Source organism: Triturus cristatus, chromosome 1_1 (assembly GCF_964204655.1).
Source record: "Triturus cristatus chromosome 1_1, aTriCri1.1, whole genome shotgun sequence".
Lineage (NCBI taxonomy): Eukaryota > Metazoa > Chordata > Amphibia > Caudata > Salamandridae > Triturus > Triturus cristatus.
Window position 1 is genome coordinate 79901423 of NC_140579.1, and position 15363 is coordinate 79916785.

Consider the following 15363-nt stretch of genomic DNA (forward strand, 5'->3'; position numbering starts at 1 on the left):
GGTTTGTGAGGTTGCTGGCCACAAGAGGTGCCGGGTTGGAGCAGGAGCAGGTTCGAGGGTCGACAGGCCGGTAGGGCTGGGGCCAAAGCAGTTGGTGTCTTCCTCTTCTTAGCAGCTCCAGGGCAGGTCTTCTTTCTTCTTGCTCTTCTTTGTATTTCGGAATCTGTAGAAGGAAGGTTCAGGGTGCCCCTAAATACTAGATTTAGGGGCGTTACAGGTAGGTGAAGGGCAGGGACCAATGGGTCCCTGTCCTGGGGTGGGTACACCCCCTATCCTGCCTCTCTCCTGTGGGAGGGGGGCAGTAGCCTAGTCCTGATTGGGCATGGCTTCCCATCTTCAAGATGGCGAGAGCCCGGAGATGTGCTTCACCTCGCCTTCCCCCACCTGAGGGGTGGGGTTGGCAGGCTGGCACATCCCCTGTCCTTATTTGGGGTTTCCGGCCAAACTTCCCGCCAGAGTGGGGGGTTACCGTTGGCTGTGGAAGCTCACAGAGGCAACATGCCTTTGAAGCTTCCCCCTGCCCATCCTGGGGGAGGAGATCTAGCACCTCGCCCAGAATGTGCATTGTTGCAGGCCCAGGAGAGCAGGGGCTCTCCTACCCAGGGGTCCAGCAACATGTATGCTGTGTGGCAGCCTAGGCAGCCTTTCAGAACAGACGTTGATTGTAGGTTGGGTTTTAGGGGGCATCTCTAAGATGCCCTCTGGGGTGCTTGGTACATTAAATCCCACACTTGCATCAGTGTGGGTTTAATGTGCTGAGAAGTTTGATACCAAACGTCTCAGTCTTCAGTGTTGCCATTGTGGTGCTGGAGAGTTCGTATTTGACGAGCTCTCAGCACCATGTACTCTTAAATGGCAGTACTGCACTTACAGTGCCCAGGAATGGACCTGGGTACTGTAGGGGCACAGGGCTCATGCTCCTGTGCCCACACCACTGGCATAGGGCACCCAGCTATAGGGGTGGCTGATGTATGCCAGGGCAATGTAGGTGGTGGGCATGGCACACAGGGATGTGTACCATGTCGACTTTGTTTTGTCTTGTACCCAGACACTCAGCCTACAAGGGCAGTGTGTGGGTGTTAGGGTACAGGACCTCTAAGGGTGGCACAATGAGTGCTGCAGCCCTTAGAGGCCTTCCCTGGTCACAAGGCCCTGGGTACCTAGGGTACCATTTACCAGGGGCTGACATGTGGCCAGGGTTTGCCAATTTGGGTTTTAGGTTTTTAGGGAAGGAACATAGGCCCTGGGCACCTGATTGGCAGGAGTCTAGGGCACACTCAGTCAAAGTACATTCAGCAATTCAGCAAAAAGTGTGGGCATACCATGCAAGAAAGATGGCACTTTCTCACAGTAATCACTTCCCATCTCTTGCAGCAATAGCTGCCATGATGTCATCATCAATCTTACTTTTGGATCTTGTAACTGCTGCTACTAGATATGTTGCCAGTGCTGTTTTTGCTGCTTTGTCAGCTAATCTTTTTCCGACAGCGTGGACACCTACTCGCTGGTACCCAAGAGTATGAATTACATTCACAAGCGGCAGACGTTGTTTAAGGTCTGCGACCCGAACCCATAGCATTTTATGCTGGATTGTGCTACCTTTGGAATCACAATACTCATTTTGAGACCAAAAGAATAAATTGTCGTTGAAAGACTGAACACATTAAAAAGAGTCACTCACTATAAGAGTAGTAACTCAAGGATCAGCAAACTCCAGTGCAACCACCATAGCACGTAGCTCTGCCAACTGGGCGGTACAATCACCCAATGTCTGCGTGTGCATAACATCAGATTTGAATTCACCATTCACGAAAGTACCAGCCAGTATGGCGCAGGCCGCTGAATAAGCATGCTTAGATTCCGTTGCTGGTTGCGCCGAACCATCAGTGTAAATGACACAATGGTAATCCTCAAGCAGGCGCAAGGACAGAGGAGCTGGATGAACAAATTCATACTGCAAATACTCCTGAGTCTGCAATGAGGCATCAAAGATGTAAGTGACATCAGGCGATGTCAAAGAAGTGGCCCATTATATCCAACGTGGATGCAAAGCTTTAGTATTAGGTACACTGGCTTTCGTAACTGCCTCTAGGGCAGGATACGGTGTGACAACCAAATTAATTTCCCTTGCGACAGCGCTCACTCCTTCAGAATCGCCATCTGCACTGCAGTCAAAACCTTTTCGACAGTGGAAAAGCGCCTTTCAGCTGATGTGTACAATTGCGATTTGTTAGCAATGGGGACTGTGTCGCCCTCATTGAACGTTAAGTATGTGAAACCCACCGCGCCAGGCACAATTCTTATTACCAGGTTAGTGTGGTTATCATGCGTCATTAAGTATTTCGAAGCAAGATCAGCCTGTAAAGATTGCAGGATAGCTGAATGTTCTGCCAGCCAGCTCTATTTGGAAAAAGTAGTTTGTACTAAGGCATATAGCGGCTTGATACGCTGGGCATAATCGGGAATGCAAGTACGCCCGAAATTCAAAAAACCCAGCAAAGATTGTAGTTTATTCAGTGTTGTCGGAGCACGCAAACATGCGCACTTCTCCAGGAAGTGAGGTGCTAATCCTTGACCTTCGTTGAGTTCATAGCCCAAAAACAACACTGTATACTCTGCAATGTGTGACTTTGCAAAGTTGAATTTAAACTGAAGTCCGTAAACATGACAATGATGCCGTCAACGCGACACAGATGCGGCCACAATTCGTCATCTGTGAGATAAATATCATCAACATAAGAGTACGCATCAGGGTCAATGCTCTCCAACAGGGAGACAACACGAGCGGCAAAGACACCTGGACTGTTTTTGTAGCCCATGGCTAATCTTTTAAACTGTTTTTGCTTGCCGCCAGAAGTAAAGGCTGTCCATTGACTACTAATCGAGGACAGATTATGGCTATAAAAGCCATTGGATATGTCAAGTGTGGTCTTAAACCGTTTTCTCACGAGACTATCAACGAGGGCAGAACTGTGGGTATTCTGTACGGCACAGGTCCGACAATGAGAGTTCAAATGCCGGTAATCCAAAACTAGGCGGTACGACCCATCAGGTTTAGTTAGTGAATAGAGGATTATTCATGGGTGACACACGTTTCAATAACACCTTGATATTCCAATTGGTCAAGGATTTCTGCGACGTGAGATCTAGCTTCACAGCGCAAGGTATATTGGCGTTGTGGCTGGGGCATAGACCGTAATGGAATCTCATGGCTTGACAACTTGTCCCACCCAACCTGAATACAGTACAACGCCGGAGCAAGTACCTGAGCCCACTCTTCTGCAAAGTTCTGTGCCTGATCCTTCGGCACAGTGTGCGCGAAAGATAGGAGGATTAACTCCTCCCCTCTAGGAGCGGCCTATATGGCGTGTACTTAAGACTGGGCTGCTGTAGGAGTGTATGGGTGAAAAGTATTATCATCCGCATTCACTGCTGGCAAAGTAACCCAAGAGTAAAACAGCTAATAGGGATGTGATGCATCGGCACTCACTACAAAGATAATAGACATCCCATCGTCAGGCACCCCGAACTGCGTCAAATGACGCCAGAGAGGTGCGCGACTATGCGCTGCAATAGCGACTTCAGCCATAAGGACACAGAGAAGAAAAACAATCTATATGAACAGTAGCACAAAAAATGTATAAGATAAAATGAAACCTTTTTAATTGTCAAGCTTGAGAGAACCTATACATTAACTATTTAGGTAGGTTTAAACCATCACTCCTGTTAACCGTAAACAAGAGTGAGGGTATTGTGGACTAATATAAGCACTACTAAGGCGTCTCAATCATAAGACCAAACGTTAGGTGCGCCATGTTGCAGGGATTCTGCTCATGCACAGAACTATGCGCAGGAAACCAGGACCTCAGTGAATTGTGGTGTACCAAAAACTCACCTCAGAACCCCTATCCAACTAGCATCAGTGTCTCATTCGTTCTCCGTATCATCTCGAAGCTACCAATGATTAGACAACCCAGAACAAGCGACTTAGAGTACTCTCAGGAATGGTGGGAATCAGAAACACCTTTTTGTTATTATTTTCATATCAGTCCACAACAAGAGTAATCAGAGACACGGTAAAGTTTAAAATGTTTATTTTTAACTATGTGCTCTAAGGTGCAGTACTTTGGCTAACATAAGCAGACAAATGATTAAAAACAAAACCATCAGCATTGTTACAATACCATAGAAAATGAAGGGAGAAATGATATTACAAATGATAGTGGAAAACAACCACCCTCCCTTCGCTAGTAAGCTAGTTTTATGAAACTAATAGAAGGTCTCTAGGCTTGAATGGGGAACCCCATACCGTAAATATCAGCTTAGGTGAATCACATCACAGGATCTGCTCTGCTCTGTGTCTGGAAAAGGTTTTCAACAAGTGTCTGAATCATGCATGCAAATGCAATATTTAAGGCACCCGAGTTTCAGATATTTGCAGCTGTGTGCGTGTTATGGCTAGAGCATGGGCCGATGAACCTGAATTCAAAAGCATACATTGTTATTTGACCTTGACGGCATCTGCACACAGTGTTCAGACTAAGGTCGTGGTGCACGTCTAGGGATGTGAACAACAGACCGTTCTCATGTGGAAAAAAAAGCAAGCAGTTTTTCTTGTAATAACAGCTACCTTCAGTGTCGTGTGCAAAAGCAGCAAAGTGGCAAGATGCCGTTTTACATCTTAAGCGCTTATGCTAACTAGACAATGTGTGCACATAGAACCCAGTCTCCACTACATTGCCAAAGCTGTTGTGTGTTGGTGCGAAGCTGGCACGGCGAGTGACATCTGCCGTGTCTGATGTAGAAATGTTCTCAAGGGCAAGTGACAACAGGTTATTCCCGTGCTAGTCGCGCAGACTGGCACAGCTAGTGTTGGAAGCGAGGAGAATCGTATCACAAATCCTCCCACTAGACATCGTCCTGTCAGGTGTGTGGCACGCCCGACGGTCAAGGGAAAAACGTTCTGCTGAGGAGACTTTTTTTTCTTTTCTTTTCGAAGCTAAAGTGCACTGCCGGTCACGCTGACTGGCACAGCTCCAAAGCATAGGGAATCTTCGTGTGCAGCCTTGGTCCACAGGAGTTCATGATTGTGGCCTGTCATGCTGATAGGCACAGCGTTTCCTCTCACCATTTTGATCTACGTCAATTTCCTCACAGGCATCTCCAGCTCTTTGAGGAGAAGAAAAGTACTGGGGTCACGCTGGTGATGAAGGTTGTGGCGTGCAAGCAAACCTGCTCAACGTGAGCCGCTGATTTTGGAGCGAGATCAAGGTGGAGTTCAGTCCTGGGCTCCTCTAGCCATGAGAAGGAGGAAATAAAACGTACAGGTTACACATGACGAGTGGTTTGTGAAAGGAACCGTGACTTGAGCTGAAAACCATCTCTCAAGCATATGCTGCCACCTAGTGGTTAGAATTACGCATTCTCCACACTGCATTTTTTTCGAAAGGGGATTTTCAAAGTGCTGCCAGCCGCTGGCCTCAAGCTTGCGTGCATGTGCGCGTGAACGCACGCAGCCGCCATCTGTCTTTTCTCCGTCACGGGTAATGCTTTTCGGTTTTTTTTTTTACTTCACACATCCTTACTAAACAAGCATTTCAATGCAATAGGTCTCGCATTTGCAAGAGTTAGAGCTATTGGCGTTGTAAATGACAATGTCTTATCTATGTGCTTTCCTTCACAGTACAGTGGCCTTTGGGACCTTGTAAGTGTTTAGCAATGCAGTATATTATGATGGGTGCTGTCTGTGGTGTTCATCGCGGTAATCGGCTGGTTAAGAATCAAAGCAGTTTTGTGTAATAGCAGTAACCACTGCGCTCTGCCAGCCTTGTGCATTTTCATATGCCTGCAAGCATGTGCTCAAGGGGTTAGAATGCCAAGGATACACTTGGCGAGAGAGAGCCTTTTAAATGTGACGTAAATTCAGTTTGCAATGGTCTACCGCCATGCCTGCCCATATCTAGAAGGCTTTTTTACGCAGATTTGAACATAAAACAAGTTGAGCACACTGTGTGATACTGGGCAAATCACTGTATCTATTAATGCTGCACTACCCCGATCTTCTAAAGACAGGTGTCAAGAAACACAGTTAGTGCAGCATTGTTTCTTTTATTTCCTTGTAGTTTAGGGACTGCTGAGTGTACAAATGGACTGCTAGGTGTACGGAAGGATAAGAAACACAGGGCATTTGGACTGGTGGACAGATGATGGCAGTGGTTCTTTAAAGTGTGTTTTAAAGGTCTGCCAGCGGTGTGTTGGAGGTGACAACACTAAGTTTAGTTTAGCCTAGCTAGCTCTAAACCGAAGATTCGAGCTGGGGGCTCTGTTTGACTGCTGTAATTCATGTATGAGCCCTGTGTGACTAACTGGCACACGCGCAAGTAACCCACGATGACCAGACAGCCAGATTAGTAGTGAAACCAAATTGCAGGAATTCATTACACCGACAACACTAAGATGAGTGTACCTGCTCTGAGACATGGATACAATTATAATGTGCATGCATTGTGACTGAAATAGTGAAAGGCCTTCTTACCTAAATATAAAATCGATTCTGCTGAAGCACCACTGTTGTGACGCTGAACCAAGCATAAGCTGACTTCTTTCACTGGGTGATTCTTCAGGCGAAGCACCTCACCTCTCTGGAACGAATATCCAATTCATGTCAGGGCTGAAACCAAACCTCTAACGTTTAGCTAACTATTTATGATCTGTTGCTCAAACGGATCCTAACAGATGCAACGGAAGACATGCTGCTTGCGGATGGTGTCTCTACAATGTGCTGTCATCTAAAATGTTCCAATAGGCTGACTGTGTCTTATCTTCACTCGGAGTCCCCAGATGATTCTTTCTAAGCAAGAGATGAAAAGCCTTTTCTCCAGGCTCTGTCTCGATGGCCCCTTCTAAGCAATGCACTCCCATTGTCTGCCTATCAATATGCATCAACTCTTAGTATGGATTGGCAACTTCAGTTGCGGGTCATATTAAAATGACTGCTTTTTCAACCTATTAAACTTAAGTTTAATTTAAACATCAATACACAGAACAATGTGACGTTACCCTTTAACCAGTACCATTTATAGCTGAGGCTTTTACATTCACAAGGTTGATGCCTGAAACCTGATGCTCCCCATCGGCAGCAGCCTTCCCGGGCCTCAAGGGTGAAACTGAGTGCTCTACTCAGGGCGTAGAGCAGCTGCAGCCCCATGGGATTTGAAGCTTGGAGGCCAGTAAGAACAGCGGGATTTGGGAGCAGATCAAGAGAAAGGCAGGCATATGGAGCATTGTTACGGGAGCCATGCGGCTCCCAGTGAATGAGACGCCAGAGCCTGGGAGCACCTCTGCCCCTTAGAGAAGCAGCCAACCGCCCAAACCAGATCACGGCAGCCCCATTCCATAGAAGGGGAGACGCAGCCGAGTTTTGGCACCTGCGCCTTTTTAAAGTTATTCTTACAGGAGGTGCGGCTCCCTGTAGAAACAAAATTGCCGCCTTTGCCACTATTAGAGCGACGTCAGGACCAAGACAGGGAGAGGAAGTGCGGATGCAGACAAGGGATAGAGAGTGGGAGGTGCCCTATAGAGGAGGCAGGGCCTGCACTGGGTTGTGCCACTTATCAAGCAGGAGGGATGCGATTGTTTCACGCGCCCCTTCTAAGCCCTGCCCAACCCTTGTTTACAGTGCTTGCTCCCACTGCCCTTGAGGACAGTATGGTGGCAGAGCCACTATATTTCTAAAGCTTGTTACAGCAAATGCAGCTCGATGTATAAAATACCCACCTTTTGCTGCTTTTTCACTGGCGTCGGGACCAAGGCAGGGGGAGGAAGTCGGGAGGCGGACGTTGGTTAGAGAGTAGGAGGTACCAGTTGGAGAAGGCTGGACCTGCCCTGGGCAGTGCGCAGCTCATGGAGCGGGAGGGACGAGAGTACAGCCAGAGAGAACAATGTGCAATTAGTCTTATGCAAGAGCCTGGGCACTGCTTGGCTGTGCGCTCACGGGAAGTGACACCACCTCCCACCAGAGAGCCGGAATCGGAGCATGCCTCATAATTTGGCTGCCAGAGCACCACGAGGAGTGGGAGGGGCTGCAATGCCTCTTTCCTTCTTAGGAAGAAGACGTCGACAAGCCTAAACCAAACTAAAATCCTACCAAAAGAAGCCCAATTGCCGTGGGCATCAAAGTACAGGAAAGTTAAATAACAAGCCCGGCGGAGCGTGGCGCGCGCGCTTGGCGGGGGCGGGGGAGCGCATTCCAGGCGGGGGAGCAGACCCTTTGAAGTGCGCTGCCAAACGGATTGCATGGCGGCACGATGCGCGTGATTGTGCGCGTGCTAGCCATGCAATCCGCTTTTTGGGAGCACTTTTAAAACCCCCTTACAATAGTCTCGCTTTGTAATCGCTTACGCGATAGCAAGGCGAGACCTAAAATCTAACTTGCATTCCCTTTCTATTCGATCGCTTTACCTTTTCAGGCCAGCAGAGAGCGCTATCGGCCCGCGCTCCTCAAGAACGCAAGCATGCCTAATGTTTAGAAGCATCATGTCGTGAATCTTTTAATTTCAATTTTGCCGTCCTGTGGCCACTGTACAAGAAAAATGTTTCTCTGACATATTGCGACTAGGGCGTATTTCCACCCCCCCCCCTCTTTTACACGTTTAGAGTGAAGAGATGTATGGCAAGAGACTACAGTATGCAATACCTAACAGAGTTTCTTCAGCAAAGCAATACATTAATCTGCAACCAGGCTGTACCTCTGTGTTTTAACTCTACAATATGCGGCTCGAATGCAGAGGAGCGGGCCCAGCTCTCTTCATATTTTATTTACAACCGGACAGAATCCTCAAGGATTTCTCTGAAAAGCGGAATTAGTGTATTGTATTTGTGGGCTTTGGTGTGTTTTCCCCGGACGTGCACTTCCCAGCTCTACGCCTGTGTCGAGAGGGTTATGCAACTGTTTTACACGCCGGATGTATGCTAAGGGAGGCAGGGGTAGCATGAGCTTCTTCTGTGAATGCAGTCACGGTCAAACCCTGACATCGGACATGCAAGCAGAACATGTGGGCTTCGTATCACCAAGTGAATATAAAAAGATCAACAAAGCCACAGGGGTCTTCCTCATATTACTGGCTACTGCTGTAGCAATACAGTGACTCACATCACACTGCACACACTGTTTTACATTAAAACCTGCGCAGTGCTAGTGCGGCTGCAGCAGCCCCTACAACGTGTTTATTTCTACTATTATGTTGTTCATGATGTCAGGTAGTTTTTCAGCGATTGGGCTGCAGCTACAACACTGTGTTCTTTCTGCCGCACACGTCTGTGTTCTTGTTATCAGGTAGTTCCGCTTATCCATTTTTGTTTCAATTGACATAATCTAAGACGCAGAAGTGATATTTATATATCTAACTTGTCAGTGTTCACTATCGTTTTTCTTCCCAACTCAACCCCAGGCCCACTTTGTTCGTCGAAGGCCAGGCTTTTGTCTATAGGTTCCAGGGATGCTGGCGAGATTTAATGCCATGCCTGGTCAGCCGGAGTGGTTTTTGATCTGTCAGGTGGTTTCTCATCTGGCGTTTTCTGTGCTGTTCCTCTAGTGAACAAGTGCTGTATCTGTGACTTTCGGTGAATAAATAAAAAAAACAGATATTTCACAAAAATCTGTTCATGTGATTCTTTTCGCCAGCTTTGCTGTCCTGTGCAATATTTATGATCAGTTGATCAGATATATAATTAATAAATTGGTTGTTCAGAAACATAATACATTTTTAGGTAGCTGCCCGTTACCATAATTGCCTTATAATGTTTAAGATAAGCTCTTTAAGAGAGCTTATACATTTCACTTCAAAGGACATTTCACTGCAACTGAGTTTAACCTTTGACTTGGGGAAGAATATGTAGCCAAGAACTGCTTGTATATTGTTTTAGTGTGGAATAAATGAGCTGTTTACAGTTAAAATAGGACCTTGTTCAGAAACTGATACAGAAAGATAATTGATGCATTTGTATGTACATTTCCTGTGTATTTAGTAACCAACAACACTCAGATGAGAAAAGTAATACAAAAATCACATCCCTTATTATAGGCCCTTGCCTCTCGCTCAGAGTTGGAACACTACAGCGAGTCTTTAACGTCTGATGTAGATCTTTACAGCGGACTGAAATATTTTTTTCCAATAAAAACAGGCATGACAAACAACATTTAAAAAAAAATAATTTTGAACGAGTAAAAGCGGTTCTCAAAAGAAACTTTTTTCTGCTTTTTTGTTGAAGATTTTACCTTTTTTTTGTCAAACCTATCTAAAAAAAAAAACGAATTCCATTTTGGACACATTATTTTTTTCTGCAATTTTGGCTGATGAGAACTTGATTTTTTATAGCTCGATTACTGGGCTCACCTAGACTAATAACTTTATGGTTTAGTAAAAAGTGAAGGCACAGTGGCAAAACAGGGATCTGAGTATTCTTCTCACTCTGGAGAACAATTACGGTACAATGGCTTGAGGAAGTTATGCTTCCTACTAGGGTGCAGATGACATGGAGGCCCTCTTGTCCTCGTACCGGCATCTTTTGGCAGCATTAAACTCTGAGTGCCATGCTTTCTGATGCCTATGCATCCCTAAGGTGCTGGAGCAGGATTTCTTGCATAAGTTGCAAGGCGCAGTCTTGGCCAACACATTGTTATCTCAATCTCCGACACAGAATGACTGCCACACAATGGACTTCTATGGCCCCCTTGTTTCCTCCTGTCTCCTCATGCTATTGCTTCTCACTCCGAGTCAGTTTTTTAGGCTTTGCCCACAAAACCAAACATGCATTGGCATAGCCAATTGGTCTCGCCTTTGGGACCTTATAAGGGTTTAGCCATGTAAAGGTTGATGTTGTTGCACCAAGGATATTGTGTTGCATACCTAAATACTTATAAGGTCCCAAAAGCGAGACCTATTGGCTATGCCAATGCTTGTTATTGATTTTCCTCTACGCCTGTACAGACTAGAAAACACTGTTCCTTCTTCCATGTGTGGCTCTTTCAGTTCCCTAAACAAAAAAAGATTGTCCTGTATAAAGGGGGTGGAAGTTCTGGAGTGTAGGAAGCTGTGCAGTGGTGAGCTGAAACATCACAAACTTTGATTCACTTGTGTTGCACACAGCACTCCCATTAACCATCTATATTATCCCATAGACAGCATGCAGAATGTTACTCCTCCACCTTTTTTCCTATCCACTCCAGGGGAGCAAGTCCTAAAATGGAACCAGTGGAAATTTTTTTTTCAAAACTATGCAGTGGTTTGTGGACCTAACTTGGGGTTGGAACTGAAAGTGGCACTTCTTCTGCCTTATCTAGGAGCAGAAGGGCAAGAAATATTGGAACATCTTCCTGAGTTGAATGCAAATGATGTGAGAGTGTTGAATGAATACGAAATCAGCCTTAAAAAAATGAGATATCCATTTCTTGCCAAAGATTAGCACGATAATTGAACGCTACCATTTTGGGAAGAGGGCAGAAGGAAGGGGATACGGTAGAAGAATTTGTATCGGAGTTAAGGAAACTAGCAGCAACGTGCAAGTTTGGGGGCGCATGTGAAGAGCGGATACGTGATCAATTCCTGTTGAAGTGTAAAATTGAATGTATACGTGAAGAGTTGTGGTTGAAGGATGAAGTGTAGAGAACTTTCGCCCCGCTAACCTGCTCATCATATTTGTAATGTTTGATAGAGGGTACTTTTCAACTATGACTTCTTTGTTCAGAGCCCTTAAATAAATACATAGGCGTACAGATCCATCCCCCTTCTTGGCTGCAACTATGGGTGCTAACCACACAGTGGCCTCCACAGGTTCGATCACCCCCAACCCACGTAATTTCTCAAGTTCATTTCTCACGTCTTCCTGTATTGCAATAGGAAGATTCCTGACCTTGGCTGAGACAGGCTTACACTTCTCTCTGAGTTTTATTCTGTGGGCGTAGTGATTTAGGCATCCTAGTTTGTCCGTGAATACATCTTTGAATTCTTCCTCTATCCCTTCTTGTGTTCTACCCACTTTTTGTATCCGTATTTGGGGGTTCTTGTTGGGATTGAGATATACTCCCGAATCTTTCTGTGCTTGCCAACCCAGGATATTATCTCCTTTTCTAGACACATAAATCTTTGCAACTGCCAGCCTGTCTTTGTAGCCTACTGTGCCCCAGAAGTAGCCCTTCATTTGTATGGCTAGTCCCCCTGAGGAGTTGAGAGAGAGCCTGGTCAACCTAGCCCATGAGGGACATATGGGAGTCACCAAAACCAAACAAAGGTTGCGGCTGGACTACTGGTGGTCAGGTATGGACATGGAAATCGAGAGGAGAATAAGAGATTGTGTGCCATGCTCTACCAGCGACAAGGTCCTAAAGTAACACACACCTCCTATACACTGTAGGCCTCTGCCTGTGAGTCCATGGGTGGATGTGGCTTTGGACATTGTAGGTCCTCTGACAGGGGAACATCGCACACCCTACATATTGGTGCTGATAGACCTCTACTCCAGGTGGCCTGAAGTGAAATTTGTGGCAGAAATCACTACCAAAATCAAAGCACCCATGGGCAGAGCACACTGGTCCGAGTACACTGATCCCACCAAGATTGTAAAATTGTTTAATAATGCTGTTAAGACACAAGAAGGGAAAATATGGAACCTGGGGAGGGTAGTTAAATACACTGCTCCCACTGTAAACACCAACAACGCCTCTGAGCGAGAGCAGTACCCTGGGCAGAGGCAAGGGCCCAAAGCAGGGGTGTTCCAGACTGGTTAACCCTCTTCCCAGGGTAAGTGGCAGGAAGATTTGCCTCCCCAAGTACTTGGAACATTATCTTGACAAATAGTCTGCAACCTTGTCCTTTACCTTATCTACGTTGTACTTCAAATGTGTAAGGAGGAGGATGTGTGGTATCCTCCGCCGGGGGATCCTTTCCCGTGCCACCCACCCTCCTGTTATTCTGTTGGGTTGCGCCACTGTGACTGTCATTAGAATGTCACAGTGGCCAACGTTCTAAGGTGAACTCCCTGCACGGAGCATTGACGGAGTGTGTTCGCGATCACAGCTGTTGCTGGGGTCCTCTGTTGTACTTCTCTCAATAAGCCATCTTGTTTCACCTTTACCGAGTCTCTGTGTTTCCTGCCGAAAGTGTGACACCCCACCTACTACACATCTATTCTTAGATGTCTTACATGTATTACCATCGTCCCCTCAAGAATCTTAAGTGCCCCTCAAATGAGCCTTAAATTATCATAATCTGCAGTTTTTTTCCCTCTGGCTCATGAAGGCCTCCTGTACAATACTTTTGCTTAGCAATTTCCATATATGTCCTGTAAGTGGTTAGGTGTCCCACCGTATAAGGCTTGATATGAAGGGAGGGGGGGGTGATTCTATTAGTTATATAATTTGTTCTGTGGTGTATATGTAAATGTAGTGCATTTATATAGCGCTCCGCACACCCCCGAAAGGGTCTCTCAGGCGCTGTGCACATACCGTTGTGGAACCCTTCCTAGCCTTTCCCTGTGAAGTGCTCACTCCTGGGCATCCCCAGGGTGAAGCCAGGCATCCTAGCGCTGTTGGGGCCGTTGTGGAGATTAAGCAAGCTATTGCCCAGAGTTGCAGAGTGGGACCCATGATTAGAATAGGCACCGAGGCGAGAATTATCGGGTCCGGGGAAATTGAGCCCAAGACCCGCTGAGGCAGGAATTGAACCCTGGTCCGGACCAGACCTCTGCATCAGGGTCTGCCGCTCTAACCATTGAGCCACACTTCTCCACAATGCATTTGTGAGTGCATTGAGATTTGAACACCCAGAGGAATGATGATATTGCAATTTACAGTTAAGACCGAGGTGATATAATTGTTTAAAGGTCTCTGGAGTATTTGAGTTTATAGCAGACTGCTTACCCTATACAAAACACTGGTTTGTTTGGGAATAAGAGATCTGTCGCCCTGTTCAAGTTTGTTTTGCGTGATTAATGTAGGTCTTTTCACCATGTTTGTCTCTGGTCTGTTAGTGACTGTAGGAGGCATGATAAAACCTGTACAAATGTGCATGTATGGTGTATGACTTAGTAAACTATATCTAGGGCCACTAGAATTATACGGCAGGGAAGCACCAAATTATGCGGCAGTTTTGACTAATGTATGCGTCAAGAAATGCAAATTATGCTGCATATGTTTTGCTAGTATTACTTCATTAATTTGTAATGAGTACACATGATAACTCGGCATGGGTAAAAATGTCACCTCCTTAGTATCTGTTTAACTACCAGATACTGAAATAAGCAACTGAAAGATGACCAGTTAGCCTTTGCGAAATGTCTTCCATTGCGCACAAACACGTTTTTAGATGCTTGAGCTGGAAACAATTTTTTGTGTAAAATCTGCAGATTATAAAGCAGATAATGGATTATGTGGAAAATAGATAATTATGTGCAAAAAATCTGCTACCACAGAATAACGATTTTAGTGGCCCTGTGTAGATGCAGTTTGCCTTTTCATACCTGTAGAAGTCTTTCAAGGTGTGCCGGAGTCATTTGTTTCAATACTTCTTGTTCATCTTTGTAGGTTTCCGGTTCACGTCTGTGCGAGGTGACAAGGTGGACATCCTATACAACAACATCAAGCATGCAGTTTTCCAGCCCTGTGATGGAGAGATGGTCATTGTACTTCACTTCCACCTCAAGGTACGGCATGTCCTGGCTTTGGGGTGTGGCTTCTGTTCATACATAGCTCAGAAAGGGTTGGATACACCTTGTGTCTGAGAAGGCCAATTCAATGGATGACCTGAGACGTTTCACAGTTTTTAGATTGAGGAAACATTCTGAGGCTGCACTTTCACGAGGCTTTGCATGATGCAGACTTCCCAACCGATGCATGTGCTGCTCAACCCCCCTATTCAGTTTCTGAACATCAGACCTCCACAAGAGTTTGTCTTTAAATGGTTCAGGAAGCATACCTCGACTAATACAGAATAATGAATGCATGAATGTATTTTAGCTCTTGGCTGCTTTATCAGAAGCGTCCCCGTGCTACAGTCCGTACCCTTGAGTAGCCTGAACCTTTCTTTCGGAGACAAAATGTTTTTAGCAGTTTTTTAAAGTTGGATTCCGAGGTAGACTTCTTTTGCTCAATGTGTAGCTCAGCACCATTTCTCTAAGATCCAGACTATACCAAGCAGTTCATAGTGCAGACTGATGCCTCTGAGCTAGGGATAGGAGCATTCCTATCCCAGACCAATGATGAAGGCCAAGACCAACCTGTTGCTATTATAAGCAGAAGGCTTCTCCCCAGGGAGCAGCGTTGGAGTGCCATTTAGAGGGAGGCCTTTGCTGTGGTTTGGTCCCTGAAGA

The 15363-nt window shown here is 45.9% G+C and overlaps 1 protein-coding gene across 1 annotated transcript in view; it reads left to right on the forward strand.

Moving 5' to 3' along the window:
* LOC146869501 (FACT complex subunit SPT16-like) overlaps positions 1–15363 on the forward strand; it is a 384361-nt gene that overhangs the window by 248456 nt on the left and 120542 nt on the right. The window contains exon 9 of the mRNA XM_085601124.1: positions 14579–14697. Within this exon, the coding sequence (XP_085457250.1) occupies positions 14579–14697 (119 nt within the window). The remainder of the gene's footprint in view (positions 1–14578; positions 14698–15363) is intronic.